The following is an 18,956-nucleotide window of genomic DNA, read 5'->3' on the forward strand; positions in this document are numbered from 1 at the left end:
ACCCCCCGTTACTGGTCACCCCAGTTAACCCCCGTTACTGGTCTCCCCAGTTACCCCCCCGTTACTGGTTTCCCCAGTTACCCCCCGTTACTGGTCACCCCAGTTGCCCCCCATTTCCCGGCGGGGGCGGGGGCGCCGCCCTGCCCACCCCCCCTCCCGGTGCCGCCCCCCCGGGGCGGGTCCCGCTGCGCCCAGAGGCTGCGGTGAGGGGCGCGGGGGGGGGGCTGAGGGGCGCGGGGGGGGCTGAGGCCGCGGTGTGGGGCGCGGGGGGGGCCCAGAGGCTGCGGTGTGGGGCGCGGGGGGGGCTGAGGGGCGCGGGGGGGGCTGAGGCCGCGGTGAGGGGCGCGGGGGGTGCTGAGGCCGCGGTGTGGGGCGCGGGGGGGGCCATGGGGCGCGGTGCGGTGCTGGTGGCCGTCGCCTACGCGGGGCTGCTGCTCCTGGGCGCGCTGGGGCTGCGGGCGCTGGAGGGGAGCCCCGGGACCCCCCGAAACCCCGGGACCCCCAACGCCTCTGAGTGGGACCTCGCCACCGCCCTCCTCTTCGTCACCACCCTCCTCACCACCGTGGGTAAGGCCGGGCCCCCCCCCCCGCCCCGGGACCCCCCCGGGACCCCCCGGAGGTCTGGGACCCCCCCAGGACTCCCCTCTGCACCCCAGGACCCCCGTGCACCTCCTGATCCCCAGAACCCCACCCCACACCCCAAACCCCCCCCTACACCCCAGGACTGCCCCCTGCACCCCAAACCACCCCCCTGCACCCCATGTACCCCAGGACCCACATGCAACCCCTGATCCCCAGGACCCCCCAAATCCCCAGGACCCCCCCGCACCCCAGGACCCCCAGGACCCCCTGATCCCCAGGACCCCCAAAATCCCTATGACCCCTACGAGTCCCCCTTCACCCCAGGACCCCCAAATCCCCACGACCCCCCTCTGCACACCAGGACCCCCATAGACCCCCTCATCCCCAGAACCCCCCAAATCCCCAGGACCCCCAGGACCCCCCAAATCCCCAGGACCCCCCCTCTGCACCCCAGGACCCACATGGACCCCCTGATCCCCAGAACCCCAAAATCCCCACAACCCCCACGAGTCCCCCTTCACCGCAGGACCCCCCAAATCCCCAGGACCCCCCCCGCACCCCAGGACCCACATGGACCCCCTGATCCCCAGGACCCCTCCAATCCCCAGGACCCCCAGCATCCCCTGATCCCCAGGATCCCCCAAATCCCCAGGACCCCCAAGACCCCCTGATCCCCAGAACCCCCAAAATCCCTATGAACCCCACGAGTCCCCCTTCACCCCACAACCCCCAAATCCCCACGACCCCCCTCTGCACCCCAGGAACCCCATGGACCCCCTGATCCCCAGAACCCCCAAATCCCCAGGACCCCCCCTCCGCACCCCAGGACCCCCAGGACCCCCTGATCCCCAGGACCCCCACAATCCCCAGGACCCCCAGGAGCCCCCAAATCCCCAGGACCCCCAGGACCCCCTGATCCCCAGAACCCCCAAAATCCCCAGGACCCCCAGGACCCCTCCAATCCCCAGGACCCCCTTCTGCACCCCAGGACCCCAAGGACCCCCTGATCCCCAGAACCCCCAAAATCCCCACGACCCCCACGAGTCCCCCTTCACCGCAGGACCCCCAAATCCCCAGGACCCCCAGGACCCCTCAAATCCCCAGGACCCCCAGGATCCCCTGATCCCCAGGATCCCCCAAATCCCCAGGACCCCCTTCTGCACCCCAGGACCCCCAGGACCCCCTGATCCCCAGGACCCCCAAAATCCCTATGACCCCTACGAGTCCCCCTTCACCCCACAACCCCCAAATCCCCACGACCCCCCTCTGCACCCCAGGAACCCCAGGACCCCCTGATCCCCAGGACCCCCAGGACCCCCTTCTGCACCCCAGGACCCCCAGGACCCCCTGATCCCCAGGACCCCCACAACCCCCAGAACCCCCACGATCCCCCTTCACCCCAGAACCCCCCAAATCCCCAGCACCCCCCCCGCACCCCATCCCTCCCCTTACACCCCATCCCCCCCCATTCACCCCAGAACGCCCCCAACCCCCAAGCCTAGCCTGGGCATTGGGGTCCAGCAGGTTGAAAGGTGTCACCCCACTTCAAACCACCCCCCCCCCACCCCCCGCCCCCCAGGGTACGGCTCGGTGGCCCCCCTCTCGGCGGGGGGCAGAGCCTTCTGCGCCGCCTACGCCGCGGTGGGCGTCCCCGCCACCATGCTGACGTTGACGGCGGCGGTGGGACGCTTGACGGGTCCTTTGGTCGACCGCCCCCGGTTGTACCTCCAGGCGCGTTGGGGTTACAGCCGGCGGGGGGCCGCCCGCGCCCACTGCCTGGCGACGGCGGGGCTGGTTTTGGGGGGGCTGGTGCTTCTCCCCGCCGCCGGCTTCTACCTCGCCGAAGGCGACTGGACCTACTTGGACGCCGTCTACTTTTGCGTCATCTCCCTTTGCACCATCGGCTTGGGGGACCTCGTCCCGGCCGAGCGACCGGGTCACCCGTTGAGGCAACTCTACCAAATCGCCATAGCCGGTGAGCGGAGTTTTGGGGCGCCCCCGTCACCCCCACCCCCACAAACCCTTCCGACGGGGCGTCGAGGCTGACCCCTTGCCACCCGCCGCCCCCACCCCGCCGCCAGCGTACCTGCTCTTGGGCTTGGTGGGCGTCTTGCTGTTGGCTCAAGCCTTCCGGCGGTTGGCCGAGCTCCACGGCGTCGCCGGCGTGTCGCCGCCGGCTGCCGGCGCCGGAGAAGGCGCCGCGTTGTTGGAGGGGGCGAGGGACGGGCTGAAAGCGGTTCGGGGCCGGGGGGCGGTCAACGGGTAGGACCGAAGGTACCCCCCCGCCCCCCCCACTGATGGGGTGGGGGGGGGCACCGCGAGGCACTGGGGGACACTGGGGGGCACTGGGGGACACCGTGAGGCCCAACGAGGGCTCGCAAGACACTGGGGGTCACTGGGGGACGCCATGAGGCCCCACGAAGGCCTGCAAGACACTGGGGGGCACTGGGGGGACACTGGGGGGCACCGCAAGGCCCCACGAGACACTGGGGGGCACAGGGGGGCACTGGGGGAGACCGCGAGGCCCCACGAGACACTGGGGGGCACTGGGGGGCACCGCGAGGCCCCACGAGACACTGGGGGGCACTGGGGGGGCACGGGGGGGCACCGCGAGGCCCCACGAGACACTGGGGGACACTGGGGGGGCACTTGGGGGGGCACTGGGGGGCACCGTGAGGCCCCACGAGACACTGGGGGAGCACTGGGGGGGCACTGGGGGGCACCGCGAGGCCCCACGAGACACTGGGGGGCACCGGGGGGCACCACAAGGCCCCATGAGACACTGGGGGGCACTGGGGGACACTGGGGGCACTGGGGGACACCGTGAGGCCCAACGAGGGCTCGCAAGACACTGGGGGTCACTGGGGGACGCCATGAGGCCCCACGAAGGCCTGCAAGACACTGGGGGGCACTGGGGGTCACTGGGGGGCACCGCAAGGCCCCACGAGACACTGGGGGGCACAGGGGGGCACTGGGGGACACCGCGAGGCCCCACGAGACACTGGGGGGCACTGGGGGGGCACTGGGGGGCACTGGGGGGCACCGCGAGGCCCCACGAGACACTGGGGGGGCACTGGGGGGCACTGGGGGGCACCGCGAGGCCCCACGAGACACTGGGGGGCACTGGGGGGCACTGGGGGGCACCGTGAGGCCCCACGAGACACTGGGGGGGCACTGGGGGGCACCGCGAGGCCCCACGAGACACTGGGGGGCACTGGGGGGCACCGCGAGGCCCCACGCGACACTGGGGGGCACCGGGGGGCACCATGGGGTGGGGCTGGGGGGGCATTAAAAGGGCGCCCAAAGCACGTTGGCGTCACCCAATGGTTGGCTTTTCTTTGGGGGGGGGGGGGGAGGGAAGGACCCAGGGGTCCGGTTTCCGATGGCGACCACCCATTTTTGGGGGGCTGGGAGGGGCGTGGGGTGGTATTTGGGGGGGCCAGACTGAGGTGGGGGGCCCAATTCTATGATGGGGTGTCTCAGTGCTGGGGGGGGGGTCGCTAAACCCATGGGGGGGTCTCAAGGCCGTGGGGGGCGTCCTAGTGCCAAGGGGGGTCCCAATCCCATGGGGGGGGTCCGAAGCCCATGGGGGGGTCCCCATCTTAAAGGGGGGGTCCCCAGTGCCAGGGGGGTTGTAAACCCATCAGGGGGGTCCCTAATCCCATGGGGGGGGTCCCAGTGTTGAGGGGGGTCCCAAGCCCATGGGGGGGGGGGTCCCAGGGCTGGGGGAGGGGTCCCAGTCCCATTGGAGGGGGTCTAAATTCTAAGGGGGGGGTCCTAATCCCAAGGAGGGGGGGTCCTAGTCCCGACGGGGGACACCAGTGCCGCATGAGACAACCCCACTGGGTCCAACACCCTTTGGGGGGGGCGGTCCTGGGGGCACCCAAATACCCCCAAAAATGGAGGGGAGGGGCTAAAGACACCCCCCGCCCAGGCACCCTGATTTTATAGAAAACCTTTATTCTGTAAAAGTAGGTGGGGGGGGGGGGGTGTGTCCCCAAACCACGCCGCCCCCCCGGGGGTGGGGGGGATGCATTACCACGGCACCCCAGTGGGGTGGCGGGGCGGGGGGGGGGCGCGACACACAGCTGGGTGCCACTGAGCACCCATGGGTGCCCCCGCAGTGGTCCGGGAGGGGGGCAGGATGCCCCCCCGCCCCCTCCCCCCCCCCCCGGATCATATATATATATATATATATATATATATATATATATATATATATATATACAGAGACAATAAATAGAGGCGGGGGCCCTCAGGCGCGGGGGGGCGCGGGCAGGCAGCGGGGGGGGGCAGCGCCGGCGCGTGCCCGGGGGGGCAGAGGCAGCGGAAGGAGCCGGGGGTGTTCAGGCAGCGGCCGGGCAGGCACAGGGGGGCCTGCGAGCACTCGTCGATGTCTGGGGGGGGGTCGTGGGGGGGTGTTATGGGTGTGGGGTGGGGGGGTATGGGGAGGGGGAGGGCTGGGGAAGGGGGTTTGGGGCTGGGGAGGGGGACTGGGGGCAGAGGAGGGGGGCTGGGGAGGGGGGCTGGGGGCAGGGGAGGGGGTCGAGGTGCTGGGGAGGGGGGCTGGGGGCAAGGGAGGGGGTCTGGGGGCAGGGGAAGGGGTCAGGGTGCTGGGGGGGGGGGGTACGGGTGCAGGTGCGGGGTATCAGGGTGGTGAGGGGGGGTCCGGGTGCGGGGTGGGGTGTCAGGGTGCTGGGGGGGGGTCCGGGGGCGGGGGTCCGGGGGCGGGGGGTCTCACCGACGCAGTCCAGCCGGGCGGGGTCCAGCCGATACCCCGCGTCGCAGTCGCAGGTGAAGCCGTCGGGCACCCGCACGCAGCGCCCGTGGTGGCACCCGCTGAGCACCCCGCACTCCTCCGCCCCCCCTGCGGCGGGGAGGGGGCGTCAGGGCGGGGGGTCGCCCCCTTCACCCCCCCCCCGCGCCCCGAAAACTCACCGGCATCCTCCTCCTCCTCCTCCTCCTCCTCCTCCTCCTCCTCCTCCTCGCTGAACCCCCCCGTCCCGTGGGGTTGGTAGGACCAGGGGGAGCCGGGGGGGGGGTCGGGGGGCTCGTAGCGGGGTCCCCGGGGTCGGTGGGCGAGGGGGCGCCGGGGGTCCTCGAAATCCTCGCCTTCATAGCGGGGGGGGGCGTAGAGAGCGTCCCCCCGGGGGTCGTAACCCCCCGCCAGCCCCCCGAAACCGTAAGGGTCGTAGTCGGAACGGAGAGCCGGGGGGGGCACGCGGGGCCCCCCGAAAACGTCGGGGCCGTAAGGGAGGCCGTAAGGGGGGGCGAAGTCGGGGGCGTATTCGTAGGAAGGGGGGGCGCGGGGGGGGCCGTAGCTGGGGGGGCGCAGCACGTTGCAGAGGAACTCGAAGTCATCGGGGGGGGGGTAAAAGGAGAAGGTGGTTTTGGGGGACCCCCCCCCGATGCAGGCTGCGGGGGGGATGGGGGTTCTCCATCACCTGGGACCCCCCCCCTCCAATAACCAGGGGGGGCTACAAGGGAAAACTTCCCCCCCCCATCCTTGTGGGGCTGTAGGGATGCAAAGGGGGCCCGTTATTGGGGGGCTACAAGGGGTCCCCCCATCACTGAGGGGCTACAAGGGGCCCCCCCCATCATTGAGGGGCTGTGGGGATACAGGGGGCCTCAATAATTGGGGGGGCTACGAGGGGTCCCCCCCATCCTCACGCCCCCCATTCCCATGGGGTCAATGGGGCTGCAGGAGGGTCTCCCATCACAGAGCTGCTGGGCGGGGGGGGTCCCACACTGCAGGGAGGGGGATGCCACCCCGGCACCCACCAGTATGGGGGTGGGGGGGGTTCTGGGGTGCGGGGGGGGTCACCTGAGTGGCGGGCGGGGCAGAGGGCGCAGTCCATGCCCCAGGCCTGCCCGTACAGGCAGCAGCACTCGGTGTAGGTGACCTGCCTGTCCAGCCGGGGTCTGCCGCACACCAGGTCGACCCCCACCTCCTGCCAACACACCGCCTGCGCAGCATCTGTTTCGGGGGGGAGGGAGGGGGGCACAGTCAGGCCGGGGCTCAGGGGCAGGCAGGGGCAGGCAGGGGCTCAGGGGCAGGCAGGGGCTCAGGGGCAGGCAGGGGCAGGCAGGGGCAGGCAGGGGCTCAGGGGCAGGCAGGGGCAGGCAGGGGCAGGCAGGGGCAGGCAGGGGCAGGCAGGGGCAGGCAGGGGCTCAGGGGCAGGCAGGGGCAGGCAGGGGCTCAGGGGCAGGCAGGGGCAGGCAGGGGCAGGCAGGGGCAGGCAGGGGCTCAGGGGCTCAGGGGCAGGCAGGGGCTCAGGGGCAGGCAGGGGCAGGCAGGGGCAGGCAGGGGCAGGCAGGGGCTCACCCACGCACTGCAGGTGCTCCTGCTCGTAGTAGTAGCCGCTGGGGCAGTAGCAGCTGAAGCCGGGGGCGGCGTTGAGGCAAACCCCCCCCCGGCAGAGCTGGGGCCCGAAGAGCTGGCACTCGTCCACGTCTGGGGGCACGGGGGGCGTCAGGGGGGCCCCGCGGGACGGGGGGCCCCGGGGGGACCCCGGCGGGCGCGGGGGGGCCGCGGCGGGCAGCACTCACCTGCCGGCGAGCCCTGGGGACCCTCGGCGGTGCGGCCCTGCCCGTGCGGGCAGATGGCGAGGTGGGCCTCTGGGGTGGGGGGCGTCAGCGACGGGGGTCCTGCCGGGGCCCCCCCGAACCCTGCCGGCGGCCCCCGACCCCCGCCGTGCACCCCAAGCCATCAAGGGGCACCCCAAACCCTGCCGGGGCACCCTGACCCCTGCCCATGCACCCCATACCCTGCCCATGCACCCCATACCCTGCCGGGGGCCCCCGACCCCCGCCGTGCACCCCAAGCCATCAAGGGGCACCACGACCCCCGCCGTGCACCCCATACCCTTAATGGGCACCCCAAACCCTGCTGGGGCACCCTGACCCCTGCCCATGCACCCCATACCCTGCCGGGGGCCCCCGACCCCCGCCGTGCACCCCAAACCCTCTCGGGGCACCCTGACCCCCACTGTGCACCCCAATCCCCGCCCGAGCACCCCAATCCCCACCCGAGCACCCCAATCCCCGCCCAAGCACCCCAATCCCTGCCCGTGCCCCCCAATCCCTGCCCGAGCACCCCAAACCCTGCCCGTGACCCCCAACCCTGCCCGAGCACCCCAAACCCTGCCCGTACCCCCCAACCCTGCCCTAGCCCCCAACCCTGCCCGTGCCCTCCAATCCTGCCCGTGCCCCCCAACCCTGCCCAAGCACCCCCAACCCTGCCCGAGCACCCCAATCCCTGCCCGTGCCCCCCAACCCTGCCCAAGCACCCCAACCCTGCCCGTGCCCCCCAAACTCTCCCATGCACCCCCCAACCACGCCCGGGACCCCCCCCCCGCGCACCCATACATAGGGCCGAACCCCCCGGAGGCGCAGGGGCCGCCCCGCGGAGGGGCCGGCTGGGTGCGGGGCGGGGGCGCGGGGGGGTCCCGTACCGGTGCCGGGGGTCGGGCAGGGCCGCGCGGGGCAGTGGGTGCCCCACGCCCAGCCCAGGCTGCAGCAGCAGCGCTCCCGGCTGACGTTGGGTGCCAGCACCCCGCAAGCCCTGCTGAAGCAGGCGGCGCCTTCGGGGGGGGCCCGCGGCGGGCTTTGGGGGGCCGGGGGGGTCACGCATCGCCCCGGCACGGGGTCGAACTCGTCGCGGGTGTCGGGGCAGAGGCAGAGGAAGGAGCCTTCCACGTTCTCGCACCGTTCGGCCCCGCAGACGCCCCGCAGCGTCTCGCACTCGTCCACATCTCCAAAAACGCATCGGGGGTTTCTGTTAATTTTTTCTCTTTTTTGGGGGGCGGGGGCGGGTTTTTGGGGGTCCCCCCCCGCTATAATTAATTTAGCCTTCAACGGCATTTCAATCAAAGTGTACAATTTATTGAGTAGAGACAAGCAAGCAGCGCTGGATGCACGGGGGATCCTTCCGCCTAACGCGCATCCCGTCATACAAAATTACAGGGTTTATATTCAGTTACTTAATTAATAACAATTAGTAAAAACACGCCTAAGTTTACGCTCACTGGTCAGTGATGAGCATCCCACTTGCCGTTGGGCAGCCGTAGTTAAATTAGCCACGCTTGCCATGTAGATTAGCCCGCGTGCTCTTTACGGGTGTGGGGGGCAAGTCTTTTTGGTCACCCCCCTTTGCAGCAGGGTGCCTCCGCTGTTAGTCCCTGAAGGTCAACTGAATTGTATCTTTTTGAGGAGGACGCCCTCCCGACCGGCCCAAGCACCATCTCAGGCGCCAGCCCCCCCAGTTATCTGATCAATTTTGGGTCGCGCTTTTGTCTTCACCATCAACCCAAACCGCCAGTCAACACTGCAACCACTCAGACAGGTAACAAGTCAATTGTCCGGCCCTCGGTTACACCAGCACCAACAGACCGGTCAGATGCTAGAGGGTCACACTTCCCCGTGTGACTCTAGCATTGCTCCATATTGACACGAATCAGATGAGCACATTTTACACCCCCCGCCCCCCAGGACCCGCCCGCACCCACGCAGCCGTGGCCGTGGCGGGCGCTCTCGTAGCCGGGGTCGCAGACGCACTGGAAGGAGCCCGGCAGGTTGCGGCAGGCGGCGTGAGCCCCGCACAGCGTCCCGTTGGAGCACTCGTCCGCGTCTGTGGGGCACAAACGGGGGGGGGTTGGGGAGGGGGGGGTCCCCCGGGGGTGACACACACGCCCCCCGCCCCCCCCGCAACACCCCAAATACCCGCAACACCCCGCCCCGGCGCGGGGCTCCGGGCTCTCTGCTCTGCTGTGCGATGGGGCAGTGGGGGGCTGCGCCCTCCCCCCCTCCCCCCAACCCACGGACACCCCGTGCCCCACGGACCCCCCGCGACCCATGGACGCCCCATGGACGCCCCGCGCCCCAAGGACCCCCCTGCGCCCCCTGGCTCCCTTGAGACCCTCGGCCCCCTGCCCCCCCGGCCCCTCTGCGCCCCCCGTCTCCCCTGTGCCCCCGGCGCCTTTGCACCCCCCGGCCCCTCCACGCCCCCCGGCGCCTTTGCACCCCCCAGCCCCTCTACGACCCTCGACCCCTGCACCCCCCGGCCCCTTTGTGCCCCCCGGCTCCCTTGAGACCCTCGGCCCCCTGCCCACCCGCGCCCCCCTGCAACCTCCAGCCCCTTTGTGCCCCCCGGCCCCTCTGCGCACAGCGCAGGCGTGCAACCGCGCGCGTGCACCGTCGCGTGCAGGCGTGCAACCGCACGCGTGCATCATGGCATGCCGACACGCCGCGGCGCGTGCTTGCACCCCCACACGCACTCAGCCTTCCGTGCGACCACACGCGTGTGCACACCCCGCCCCGCCCCCACCCGCTGAGACACCCACCCCCCCCCAACCCCCTGCCCCAAAACCCCCCATACCTGGGCCTGGCCCCTCGTGGGGGGGCACGGTGGGGAGGGGGGCCAGCAGCCCCTGCGTGGGTCGTGGCGCCACAATGACCTCAGGGGCGGGGGGGCCTCTCGGGGACCGACGGTGGCCTCTCGGGGACCAGCGCCCCAATGGACTCTGCACCCCTAAACACAGCCGCTGTGACACTGGGGAGGGGCTCCCCGCTGTCCCACCCCCACCCCAAGTGGGGGCGTGCCCCCCCCCCCCAAAACCACACAGCCCCCCCCGCCCTTTTATTCCCCCCTTTTTCACTCTAGTTTTTACCATAAACACGAAAATGCTGAGGCAGCACCAGCTCAGCACCACGTAGTAAGCGCTGCGGCCGAAAACGAGCCCGGCGATGAGGCCCAGATTCATCCTGCCGGGAACAAGGGGGGGGGGATTATTGGGGTGCAACCCCCCCCCCTTTTTCTAACCCACCCCCCCTAAAAAAACCAACCCTCTCACCCCACATATTTGTAGCCGCCGAAGGCGATGAGGTCGATGGTGGTGAGGTCGGTGTTGACGGCGAGGAGGTAGAGGCTGAGGAGGATGGCCAGAACCTCCACGATGAGCCAGGCCAGCGCCGAGCTCGCCTGCAAGCCCAGGCTGTCGGGGGAGAACCTGGGGGGGGGCCGCGCCCCAAATTGGGTGGGGGGTGCCCCACAGCCTTGCCTGCACCCCCCACCCTTCGTTTTTAGGGTAGGGACCCGCCCCCCCCCCGGCTGCCCCAGGGCGGGGAGAAGGGCCTGACCTGTTTTGGGTGCCCAGCACCAAGCAGGCGACGAGGATGTAGGTGATGAAGGCCATCGCTGCGGGGGGGGACACGGGGATGTCATTGGGGGGGGTCCCCCGGGGGGGAAATGGGGGGCTGGGGGGGGAAATGGGGGTCCCCCGGGAGGGAAATGGGGGGCTGGGGGGGCGGGACGTACTTGGGATGTAGAGATCGGGGGCGTTGACGTCGAAGCGGGGGGCGACGGGGGTGTCCTGCTGGTACCGCACCTGCCAGTCCTGGGGGGGGAGACACACTGTTAGGGACCCCCCACGCCCAACACCAGAGCCCCAGCCCCCCCAGTACTGCACCCCAAAACCCCCATACCGGCCCCCCACGTCCCAATACTGCCCCCCCGACCCGCAATACCAGCCCCCCTACTCCAGTAGGAGCCCCCCAGGCTCCCATAGCACACCCCAAACCCCCAATACCGGCCCCCCCGACCCCCAAATCCCCAAAACCGGCCCCCCAGACCCCCACCCTCCAACCCCATAGAAGACCCCCGACACCGGACGCCCCCCCCGCCCCCGATACCGGGGCCCCCCCCTCACCTGATGCGCGAAGGGAAAGATGAGAAGCCCCAGTTTCCTCCCCACGTACGCGGTGTCCACGGCGAAATAATACTTCAGCCGCCCCACGGGGATGAACCGGTCGAGCTACAGGCGGCGGAGAGTTAAAGGGCCGTGAGGGGTCCCGGTAACCGGCCACGGAGCCCCCCCGTGTCGCGTCCCCCCCCACTCACGTTACGGTCCATGATGTCGCGGCCCTGGCTGGCCAAGCTGCTCCCGTAGGCCATGGCCAGGCTGGACACCGGCTCGCCCAGGAAGGCCGCGGCCGGTGGGTACGGGGAGGAGGCGGCGGCGGCGGCCGGGGGAGCCCCGTAACCCCGGCCCGGTTGGGCCCCGCCGCCCCCCGCCGCGCTGGTATCACCGAAGAGAGGGTGTGGATCCGCCATACGAGGCGCCGTGGCCGGTAACCGGCGTTTGGGGGCTGCGGGGAGAGGAGGGGAGAGGAGGGGTGAGGGCGGGTGGGGGGGAGCGGCGGCGGGACCGGGGCCGGCACCGATCGCTACGCGCCGCGCCGCGCGCACGGTGCCGTGTCGCCCCGTCCGGCTCCATCTCCACGTCTCCTACTTCCGCTTCCGCGTCACGTGGCTCCCCGCAGCCGCCGCCACGATTGGCCACCTCGCCGGAAGTCGCTGGCGCGCCGCCCGAATGATTGGCAGGTGACCGGAAGCGAGGGGGCTGGAAAGGGGGAGGAGACGAGGCCGCTGTGCCCGGTCTTAAGATGGCGTCGCCTGCCCGGCCTGGTGTTGCCATGGCGACGGAGGAGGCCCGGGCGGGGCCTGGTGTCATGGCCACGGGGACCGCGGTGTCCCCAGAGCCGCGGTGTCACAGCCATGGGGCTGGCTGTGGTGGCCATGGTGTCCCCAGGGTGTCCCCAGGGCCATGGTGTCACAGCCATGGGGCTGGCTGTGGTGGCCATGGTGTCCCCAGGGTGTCCCCAGGGCCACGGTGTCACAGCCATGGGCTGGCTGTGGTGGCCATGGTGTCCCCAGGGTGTCCCCAGGGCCATGGTGTCACAGCCATGGGGCTGGCTGTGGTGGCCATGGTGTCCCCAGGGTGTCCCCAGGGCCATGGTGTCACAGCCATGGGGCTGGCTGTGGTGGCCATGGTGTCCCCAGGGTGTCCCCAGGGCCATGGTGTCACAGCCATGGGCTGGTCATGGTGGCCATGGTGTCCCCAGGGTGTCCCCAGGGCCATGGTGTCACAGCCATGGGCTGGTCATGGTGGCCATGATGTCCCCAGGGTGTCCCCAGGGCCATGGTGTCACAGCCATGGGGCTGGCTGTGGTGGCCATGGTGTCCCCAGGGTGTCCCCAGGGCCATGGTGTCACAGCCATGGGCTGGTCACGGTGGCCATGGTGTCCCCAGGGTGTCCCCAGGGCCGTGGTGTCACAGCCATGGGGCTGGCTGTGGTGGCCATGGTGTCCCCAGGGTGTCCCCAGGGCCATGGTGTCACAGCCATGGGGCTGGCTGTGGTGGCCATGGTGTCCCCAGGGTGTCCCCAGGGGTGAACCCAGGGATGTCCCCGGGGTGTCCCCAGGGATGTCCCCAGGGCCATGGGGCTGGTCGTGGTGGCCATGGTGTCCCCAGGGTGTCCCCAGGGCCATGGGGGTGTCTGTGGTGACTGGGGCATCCCCAGGGTGTCCCCATGGGTGTCCCCATGGCCAGGGTGACACGGCCACGGGCCTGGCCATGGTGTCCCCATGACCACGAGGACCCCACGGTGTCCCCACAGCCACGGTGTCCCAGGGCAGGCCCTGGGGGGGGTCCCTGGTGTCCCCCTGTGTCATCGTCCCCGTCCCTGCACCCCACGGAGCCCCAGGGGGGCCAGGCGGGGTCTGCCACATCCCCATCGCCCCCCCGGCGGGACCCCCCGTGGGTGTCACCCTCGTGTGTCCCCCCATCTGTGCCCCCCCGTGGGTGTCACCCCCGTGCCCCCCCCCCCCCCGCAGACGTCACCAGGGTGGCCACGGCAGGAACCCGCGGGTCCCGTGGGAGCGCGTGACGGTCCCGTGACTGATACGGGGGGGGACGGACAAACAGACACCCCATCTGTCCGTCCGTCCCTGGGGGGGGGCCCGCCTTGGCCTGGGACCTGCTGACCAGCCACCCCAGTTGCACCCCGGTACTGGGCACCCCACTAGGACCCCAATTTCCCAGTTGTCCCCCAGTACCAGCCACCCCAGTTGCTCCCCAAGTTCCCAGTTACCCCCGTTACTGGTCACCCCAGTTGCTCCCCGTTACTGGTCACCCCAGTTGCACCCCCCGTTACTGGTCTCCCCAGTTGCCCCCTGTTACTGGTCACCCCAGTTGCACCCCCCCGTTACTGGACTCCCCAGTTGCACCCCCCCGTTACTGGTCACCCCAGTTGCCCCCGTTACTGGTCACCCCAGTTACCCCCCGTTACTGGTCACCCCAGTTGCACCCCCCCGTTACTGGTCTCCCCAGTTACCACCCGTTACTGGTCACCCCAGTTGCCCCCGTTACTGGTCTCCCCAGTTACCACCCGTTACTGGTCACCCCAGTTGCCCCCGTTACTGGTCACCCCAGTTGCACCCCCCCGTTACTGGACTCCCCAGTTGCCCCCCCGTTACTGGTCACCCCAGTTGCCCCCGTTACTGGTCACCCCAGTTACCCCCCGTTACTGGTCACCCCAGTTACCCCCCCGTTACTGGTCACCCCAGTTGCACCCCCCCGTTACTGGTCTCCCCAGTTACCCCCCGTTACTGGTCACCCCAGTTACCCCCCCGTTACTGGTCTCCCCAGTTACCCCCCGTTACTGGTCACCCCAGTTACCCCCCCGTTACTGGTCTCCCCAGTTACCCCCCATTACTGGTCACCCCAGTTACCCCTGTTACTGGTCTCCCCAGTTACCCCCCCGTTACTGGTTTCCCCAGTTACCCCCCGTTACTGGTCACCCCAGTTGCACCCCCCCGTTACTGGTCTCCCCAGTTACCCCCCGTTACTGGTCACCCCAGTTAACCCCCGTTACTGGTCTCCCCAGTTACCCCCCCGTTACTGGTCACCCCAGTTGCCCCCCATTTCCCGGCGGGGGCGGGGGCGCCGCCCTGCCCACCCCCCCTCCCGGTGCCGCCCCCCCGGGGCGGGTCCCGCTGCGCCCAGAGGCTGCGGTGAGGGGCGCGGGGGGGGCTGAGGGGCGCGGGGGGGGCTGAGGCTGCGGTGAGGGGCGCGGGGGGGGGCGCTGAGGGGCGCGGGGGGGCGCTGAGGGGCGCGCTGGGGGGTGCTGAGGCCGCGGTGAGGGGCGCGGGGGGGGGGCTGAGGGGCGCGGGGGGGGGCTGAGGCTGCGGTGAGGGGCGCGGGGGGCGCCCAGAGGCCGCGGTGTGGGGCGCGGGGGGGCCATGGGGCGCGGTGCGGTGCTGGTGGCCGTCGCCTACGCGGGGCTGCTGCTCCTGGGCGCGCTGGGGCTGCGGGCGCTGGAGGGGAGCCCCGGGACCCCCCGAAACCCCGGGACCCCCAACGCCTCTGAGTGGGACCTCGCCACCGCCCTCCTCTTCGTCACCACCCTCCTCACCACCGTGGGTAAGGCCGGGGCCCCCCCCCCGCCCCGGGACCCCCCCGGGACCCCCCGGAGGTCTGGGACCCCCCCAGGACTCCCCTCTGCACCCCAGGACCCCCGTGCACCTCCTGATCCCCAGAACCCCACCCCACACCCCAAACCCCCCCTACACCCCAGGACTGCCCCCTGCACCCCAAACCACCCCCCTGCACCCCATGTACCCCAGGACCCACATGCAACCCCTGATCCCCAGGACCCCCCAAATCCCCAGGACCCCCCCGCACCCCAGGACCCCCAGGACCCCCTGATCCCCAGGACCCCCAAAATCCCTATGACCCCTACGAGTCCCCCTTCACCCCAGGACCCCCAAATCCCCACGACCCCCCTCTGCACCCCAGGACCCCCATAGACCCCCTCATCCCCAGAACCCCCCAAATCCCCAGGACCCCCAGGACCCCCCAAATCCCCAGGACCCCCCCTCTGCACCCCAGGACCCACATGGACCCCCTGATCCCCAGAACCCCAAAATCCCCACAACCCCCACGAGTCCCCCTTCACCGCAGGACCCCCCAAATCCCCAGGACCCCCCCCGCACCCCAGGACCCACATGCACCCCCTGATCCCCAGGACCCCCAAAATCCCTATGACCCCTACGAGTCCCCCTTCACCCCACAACCCCCAAATCCCCACGACCCCCCTCTGCACCCCAGGAACCCCGTGCAGCCCCTGATCCCCAGAACCCCCAAACCCCCAGGACCCCCCCTCCGCACCCCAGGACCCCCAGGACCCCCTGATCCCCAGGACCCCCACAATCCCCCTTCACCCCAGAACCCCCCAAATCCCCAGCACCCCCCCCGCACCCCATCCCTCCCCTTACACCCCATCCCCCCCCATTCACCCCAGAACGCCCCCAACCCCCAAGCCTAGCCTGGGCATTGGGGTCCAGCAGGTTGAAAGGTGTCACCCCACTTCAAACCACCCCCCCCCACCCCCCGCCCCCCAGGGTACGGCTCGGTGGCCCCCCTCTCGGCGGGGGGCAGAGCCTTCTGCGCCGCCTACGCCGCGGTGGGCGTCCCCGCCACCATGCTGACGTTGACGGCGGCGGTGGGACGCTTGACGGGTCCTTTGGTCGACCGCCCCCGGTTGTACCTCCAGGCGCGTTGGGGTTACAGCCGGCGGGGGGCCGCCCGCGCCCACTGCCTGGCGACGGCGGGGCTGGTTTTGGGGGGGCTGGTGCTTCTCCCCGCCGCCGGCTTCTACCTCGCCGAAGGCGACTGGACCTACTTGGACGCCGTCTACTTTTGCGTCATCTCCCTTTGCACCATCGGCTTGGGGGACCTCGTCCCGGCCGAGCGACCGGGTCACCCGTTGAGGCAACTCTACCAAATCGCCGTAGCCGGTGAGCGGAGTTTTGGGGCGCCCCCGTCACCCCCACCCCCACAAACCCTTCCGACGGGGCGTCGAGGCTGACCCCTTGCCACCCGCCGCCCCCACCCCGCCGCCAGCGTACCTGCTCTTGGGCTTGGTGGGCGTCTTGCTGTTGGCTCAAGCCTTCCGGCGGTTGGCCGAGCTCCACGGCGTCGCCGGCGTGTCGCCGCCGGCTGCCGGCGCCGGAGAAGGCGCCGCGTTGTTGGAGGGGGCGAGGGACGGGCTGAAAGCGGTTCGGGGCCGGGGGGCGGTCAACGGGTAGGACCGAAGGTACCCCCCCGCCCCCCCCACTGATGGGGTGGGGGGGGGCACCGCGAGGCACTGGGGGACACTGGGGGGCACTGGGGGACACCGTGAGGCCCAACGAGGGCTCGCAAGACACTGGGGGTCACTGGGGGACGCCATGAGGCCCCACGAAGGCCTGCAAGACACTGGGGGGCACTGGGGGGACACTGGGGGGCACCGCAAGGCCCCACGAGACACTGGGGGGCACAGGGGGACACTGGGGGACACCGCGAGGCCCCACGAGACACTGGGGGACACTGGGGGGGCACTGGGGGGCACTGGGGGGCACCGCGAGGCCCCACGAGACACTGGGGGGCACTGGGGGGGCACTGGGGGGCACCGCGAGGCCCCACGAGGCCCCACGCGACACTGGGGGGCACCGGGGGGCACCATGGGGTGGGGCTGGGGGGGCATTAAAAGGGCGCCCAAAGCACGTTGGCGTCACCCAATGGTTGGCTTTTCTTTGGGGGGGGGGGGAGGGAAGGACCCAGGGGTCCGGTTTCCGATGGCGACCACCCATTTTTGGGGGGGTGGGAGGGGCGTGGGGTGGTATTTGGGGGGGGCCAGACTGAGGTGGGGGGCCCAATTCTATGATGGGGTGTCTCAGTGCTGGGGGGGGTGTCCCTAAACCCATGGGGGGGGTCTCAAGGCCATGGGGGGCATCCTAGTGCCAAGGGGGGTCCCAATCCCATGGGGGGGTCCGAAGCCCATGGGGGGGGTCCCCATCTTAAAGGGGGGGTCCCCAGTGCCAGGGGGGGTCGTAAACCCATCAGGGGGGTCCCTAATCCCATGGGGGGGTCCCAGTGTTGAGGGGGGTCCCAAGCCCATGGGGGGGGGTCCCAGGGCTGGGGCGGGGTCCCAGTCCCATTGGAGGGGGTCTAAATCCTAAGGGGGGGGTCCTAATCCCAAGGAGGGGGGGTCCTAGTCCCGACGGGGGACACCAGTGCCGCATGAGACAACCCCACTGGGTCCAACACCCTTTGGGGGGGGGGGGCGGTCCTGGGGGCACCCAAATACCCCCAAAAATGGAGGGGAGGGGCTAAAGACACCCCCCGCCCAGGCACCCTGATTTTATAGAAAACCTTTATTCTGTAAAAGTAGGTGGGGGGGGGGGGGTGTGTCCCCAAACCACGCCGCCCCCCCGGGGGTGGGGGGGATGCATTACCACGGCACCCCAGTGGGGTGGCGGGGCGGGGGGGGGGGCGCGACACACAGCTGGGTGCCACTGAGCACCCATGGGTGCCCCCGCAGTGGTCCGGGAGGGGGGCAGGATGCCCCCCCGCCCCCTCCCCCCCCCCGGATCCTATATATATATATATATATATATACAGAGACAATAAATAGAGGCGGGGGTCCTCAGGCGCGGGGGGGCGCGGGCAGGCAGCGGGGGGGGGGCAGCGCCGGCGCGTGCCCGGGGGGGCACAGGCAGCGGAAGGAGCCGGGGGTGTTCAGGCAGCGGCCGGGCAGGCACAGGGGGGCCTGCGAGCACTCGTCGATGTCTGGGGGGGGGTCGTGGGGGGGTGTTATGGGTGTGGGGTGGGGGGGGGTATGGGGAGGGGGAGGGCTGGGGAAGGGGGTTTGGGGCTGGGGAGGGGGTCTGGGGGCAGAGGAGGGGGGCTGGGGAGGGGGTCTGGGGGCAGGGTAGGGGGTCGAGGTGCTGGGGAGGGGGTCTGGGGAGGGGGTCTGGGGGCAGGGTAGGGGGTCTGGGGGCAGGGGAAGGGGTCAGGGTGCTGGGGGGGGGGTATGGGTGCAGGTGCGGGGTATCAGGGTGCAGGGGGTTCCGGGTGCAGGGTATCAGGGTGCTGGGTGTCATAAATTGAGACCACAATGGATCAGAATCCAATTAGAATTTTATTAATTGTAGCAAGTAGAATATGAGCAAATACAGCGCTGGACGGCAGGGGAGTCTGCGCTCCGCCAACTGCCGCACTGAGCAGTTCAAACAGTCTCTCTTTATACATCTTTACTTCCATGTTCAATGAGATAGTGGAGGTGCTCTTCGCATGCTTCAGTTGTTGTTAGGGGGTCGTTTCCTGCTTCCTGGTGAAATGGGGTTGCTTGTCCTATGTCTGTCGGTAAGTTTGGACATCTGATGGTTATCTTGCATAAGCACGCCTGGGAGGTATTCTTCGCATGCTTTACATTGAGCTTAACATAAGTCTTAATAAACAATACCTTAGTTCAGTTTCTCACAATCCCCCCTTTTTCTTTTTATCCTATTATTGTTTATTAGACACTACTTTCATTTTCGGCACTGCAGGCAAATCTTCTTCCACAATCCCGACATTTATCATAACACTCACAAGGTAATATCTCACAATTACAATCATAGTTCTTATGTGGCATAACGCATTCACAACAATCGTCATCTTCATTAATAGATACACTCTTATATTTTGCCTCAGACTTCATAGTCAAAATAAG

The 18,956-nt window shown here is 69.8% G+C and overlaps 3 protein-coding genes across 3 annotated transcripts; 2 read left to right on the forward strand and 1 right to left on the reverse strand.

Annotated features, from left to right (window-relative positions):
* Positions 1 to 373: 373 nt before the first annotated feature.
* On the forward strand, positions 374 to 2,848 carry LOC135310759 (potassium channel subfamily K member 6-like). The gene is made up of 3 exons (XM_064439718.1): positions 374 to 567; positions 2,162 to 2,557; positions 2,709 to 2,848. Exons 1-3 carry the CDS (start codon positions 387 to 389, stop codon positions 2,846 to 2,848), a joined length of 717 nt encoding a protein of 238 aa, XP_064295788.1. The 5' UTR covers positions 374 to 386.
* A 3,331-nt stretch (positions 2,849 to 6,179) lies between these two features.
* LOC135310760 (uncharacterized) lies at positions 6,180 to 12,105 on the reverse strand. The gene is made up of 14 exons (XM_064439719.1): positions 11,828 to 12,105; positions 11,480 to 11,727; positions 11,289 to 11,393; positions 10,898 to 10,976; positions 10,720 to 10,777; positions 10,434 to 10,589; positions 10,251 to 10,344; positions 10,038 to 10,111; positions 9,086 to 9,345; positions 8,037 to 8,336; positions 7,132 to 7,200; positions 6,908 to 7,036; positions 6,407 to 6,559; positions 6,180 to 6,190 (listed from the first exon to the last, which is right to left on the reverse strand). Exons 1-14 carry the CDS (start codon positions 12,090 to 12,092, stop codon positions 6,180 to 6,182), a joined length of 2,001 nt encoding a protein of 666 aa, XP_064295789.1. The 5' UTR covers positions 12,093 to 12,105.
* Positions 12,106 to 14,658: 2,553 nt separating this feature from the next.
* On the forward strand, positions 14,659 to 16,530 carry LOC135310751 (potassium channel subfamily K member 6-like). The gene is made up of 3 exons (XM_064439711.1): positions 14,659 to 14,842; positions 15,823 to 16,218; positions 16,325 to 16,530. Exons 1-3 carry the CDS (start codon positions 14,662 to 14,664, stop codon positions 16,507 to 16,509), a joined length of 762 nt encoding a protein of 253 aa, XP_064295781.1. The 5' UTR covers positions 14,659 to 14,661; the 3' UTR covers positions 16,510 to 16,530.
* Positions 16,531 to 18,956: the final 2,426 nt, after the last annotated feature.

The sequence above is a fragment of the Phalacrocorax carbo genome, assembly GCF_963921805.1.
Source record: "Phalacrocorax carbo chromosome 31 unlocalized genomic scaffold, bPhaCar2.1 SUPER_31_unloc_1, whole genome shotgun sequence".
Classification (NCBI taxonomy): domain Eukaryota; kingdom Metazoa; phylum Chordata; class Aves; order Suliformes; family Phalacrocoracidae; genus Phalacrocorax; species Phalacrocorax carbo.

Excerpts from the sequence above, each read along its gene's own strand:
- LOC135310760 (XM_064439719.1), bottom strand. The coding sequence starts at position 12,092 with ATGACACCAGGCCCCGCCCGGGCCTCCTCCGTCGCCATGGCAACACCA. Across the intron at positions 11,394-11,479 it reads GCGACATCATGGACCGTAAC|CTCGACCGGTTCATCCCCGT; the intron begins GTGAGTGGGGGG and ends CGCCGCCTGTAG. Across the intron at positions 10,112-10,250 it reads TCAGCATTTTCGTGTTTATG|GGGTGCAGAGTCCATTGGGG; the intron begins GTAAAAACTAGA and ends GGCTGTGTTTAG.
- LOC135310759 (XM_064439718.1), top strand. The coding sequence starts at position 387 with ATGGGGCGCGGTGCGGTGCTGGTGGCCGTCGCCTACGCGGGGCTGCTG. Across the intron at positions 568-2,161 it reads CACCCTCCTCACCACCGTGG|GGTACGGCTCGGTGGCCCCC; the intron begins GTAAGGCCGGGC and ends CCCGCCCCCCAG. Across the intron at positions 2,558-2,708 it reads CTACCAAATCGCCATAGCCG|CCTTCCGGCGGTTGGCCGAG; the intron begins GTGAGCGGAGTT and ends TGTTGGCTCAAG.
- LOC135310751 (XM_064439711.1), top strand. The coding sequence starts at position 14,662 with ATGGGGCGCGGTGCGGTGCTGGTGGCCGTCGCCTACGCGGGGCTGCTG. Across the intron at positions 14,843-15,822 it reads CACCCTCCTCACCACCGTGG|GGTACGGCTCGGTGGCCCCC; the intron begins GTAAGGCCGGGG and ends CCCGCCCCCCAG. Across the intron at positions 16,219-16,324 it reads CTACCAAATCGCCGTAGCCG|CGTACCTGCTCTTGGGCTTG; the intron begins GTGAGCGGAGTT and ends CCCCGCCGCCAG.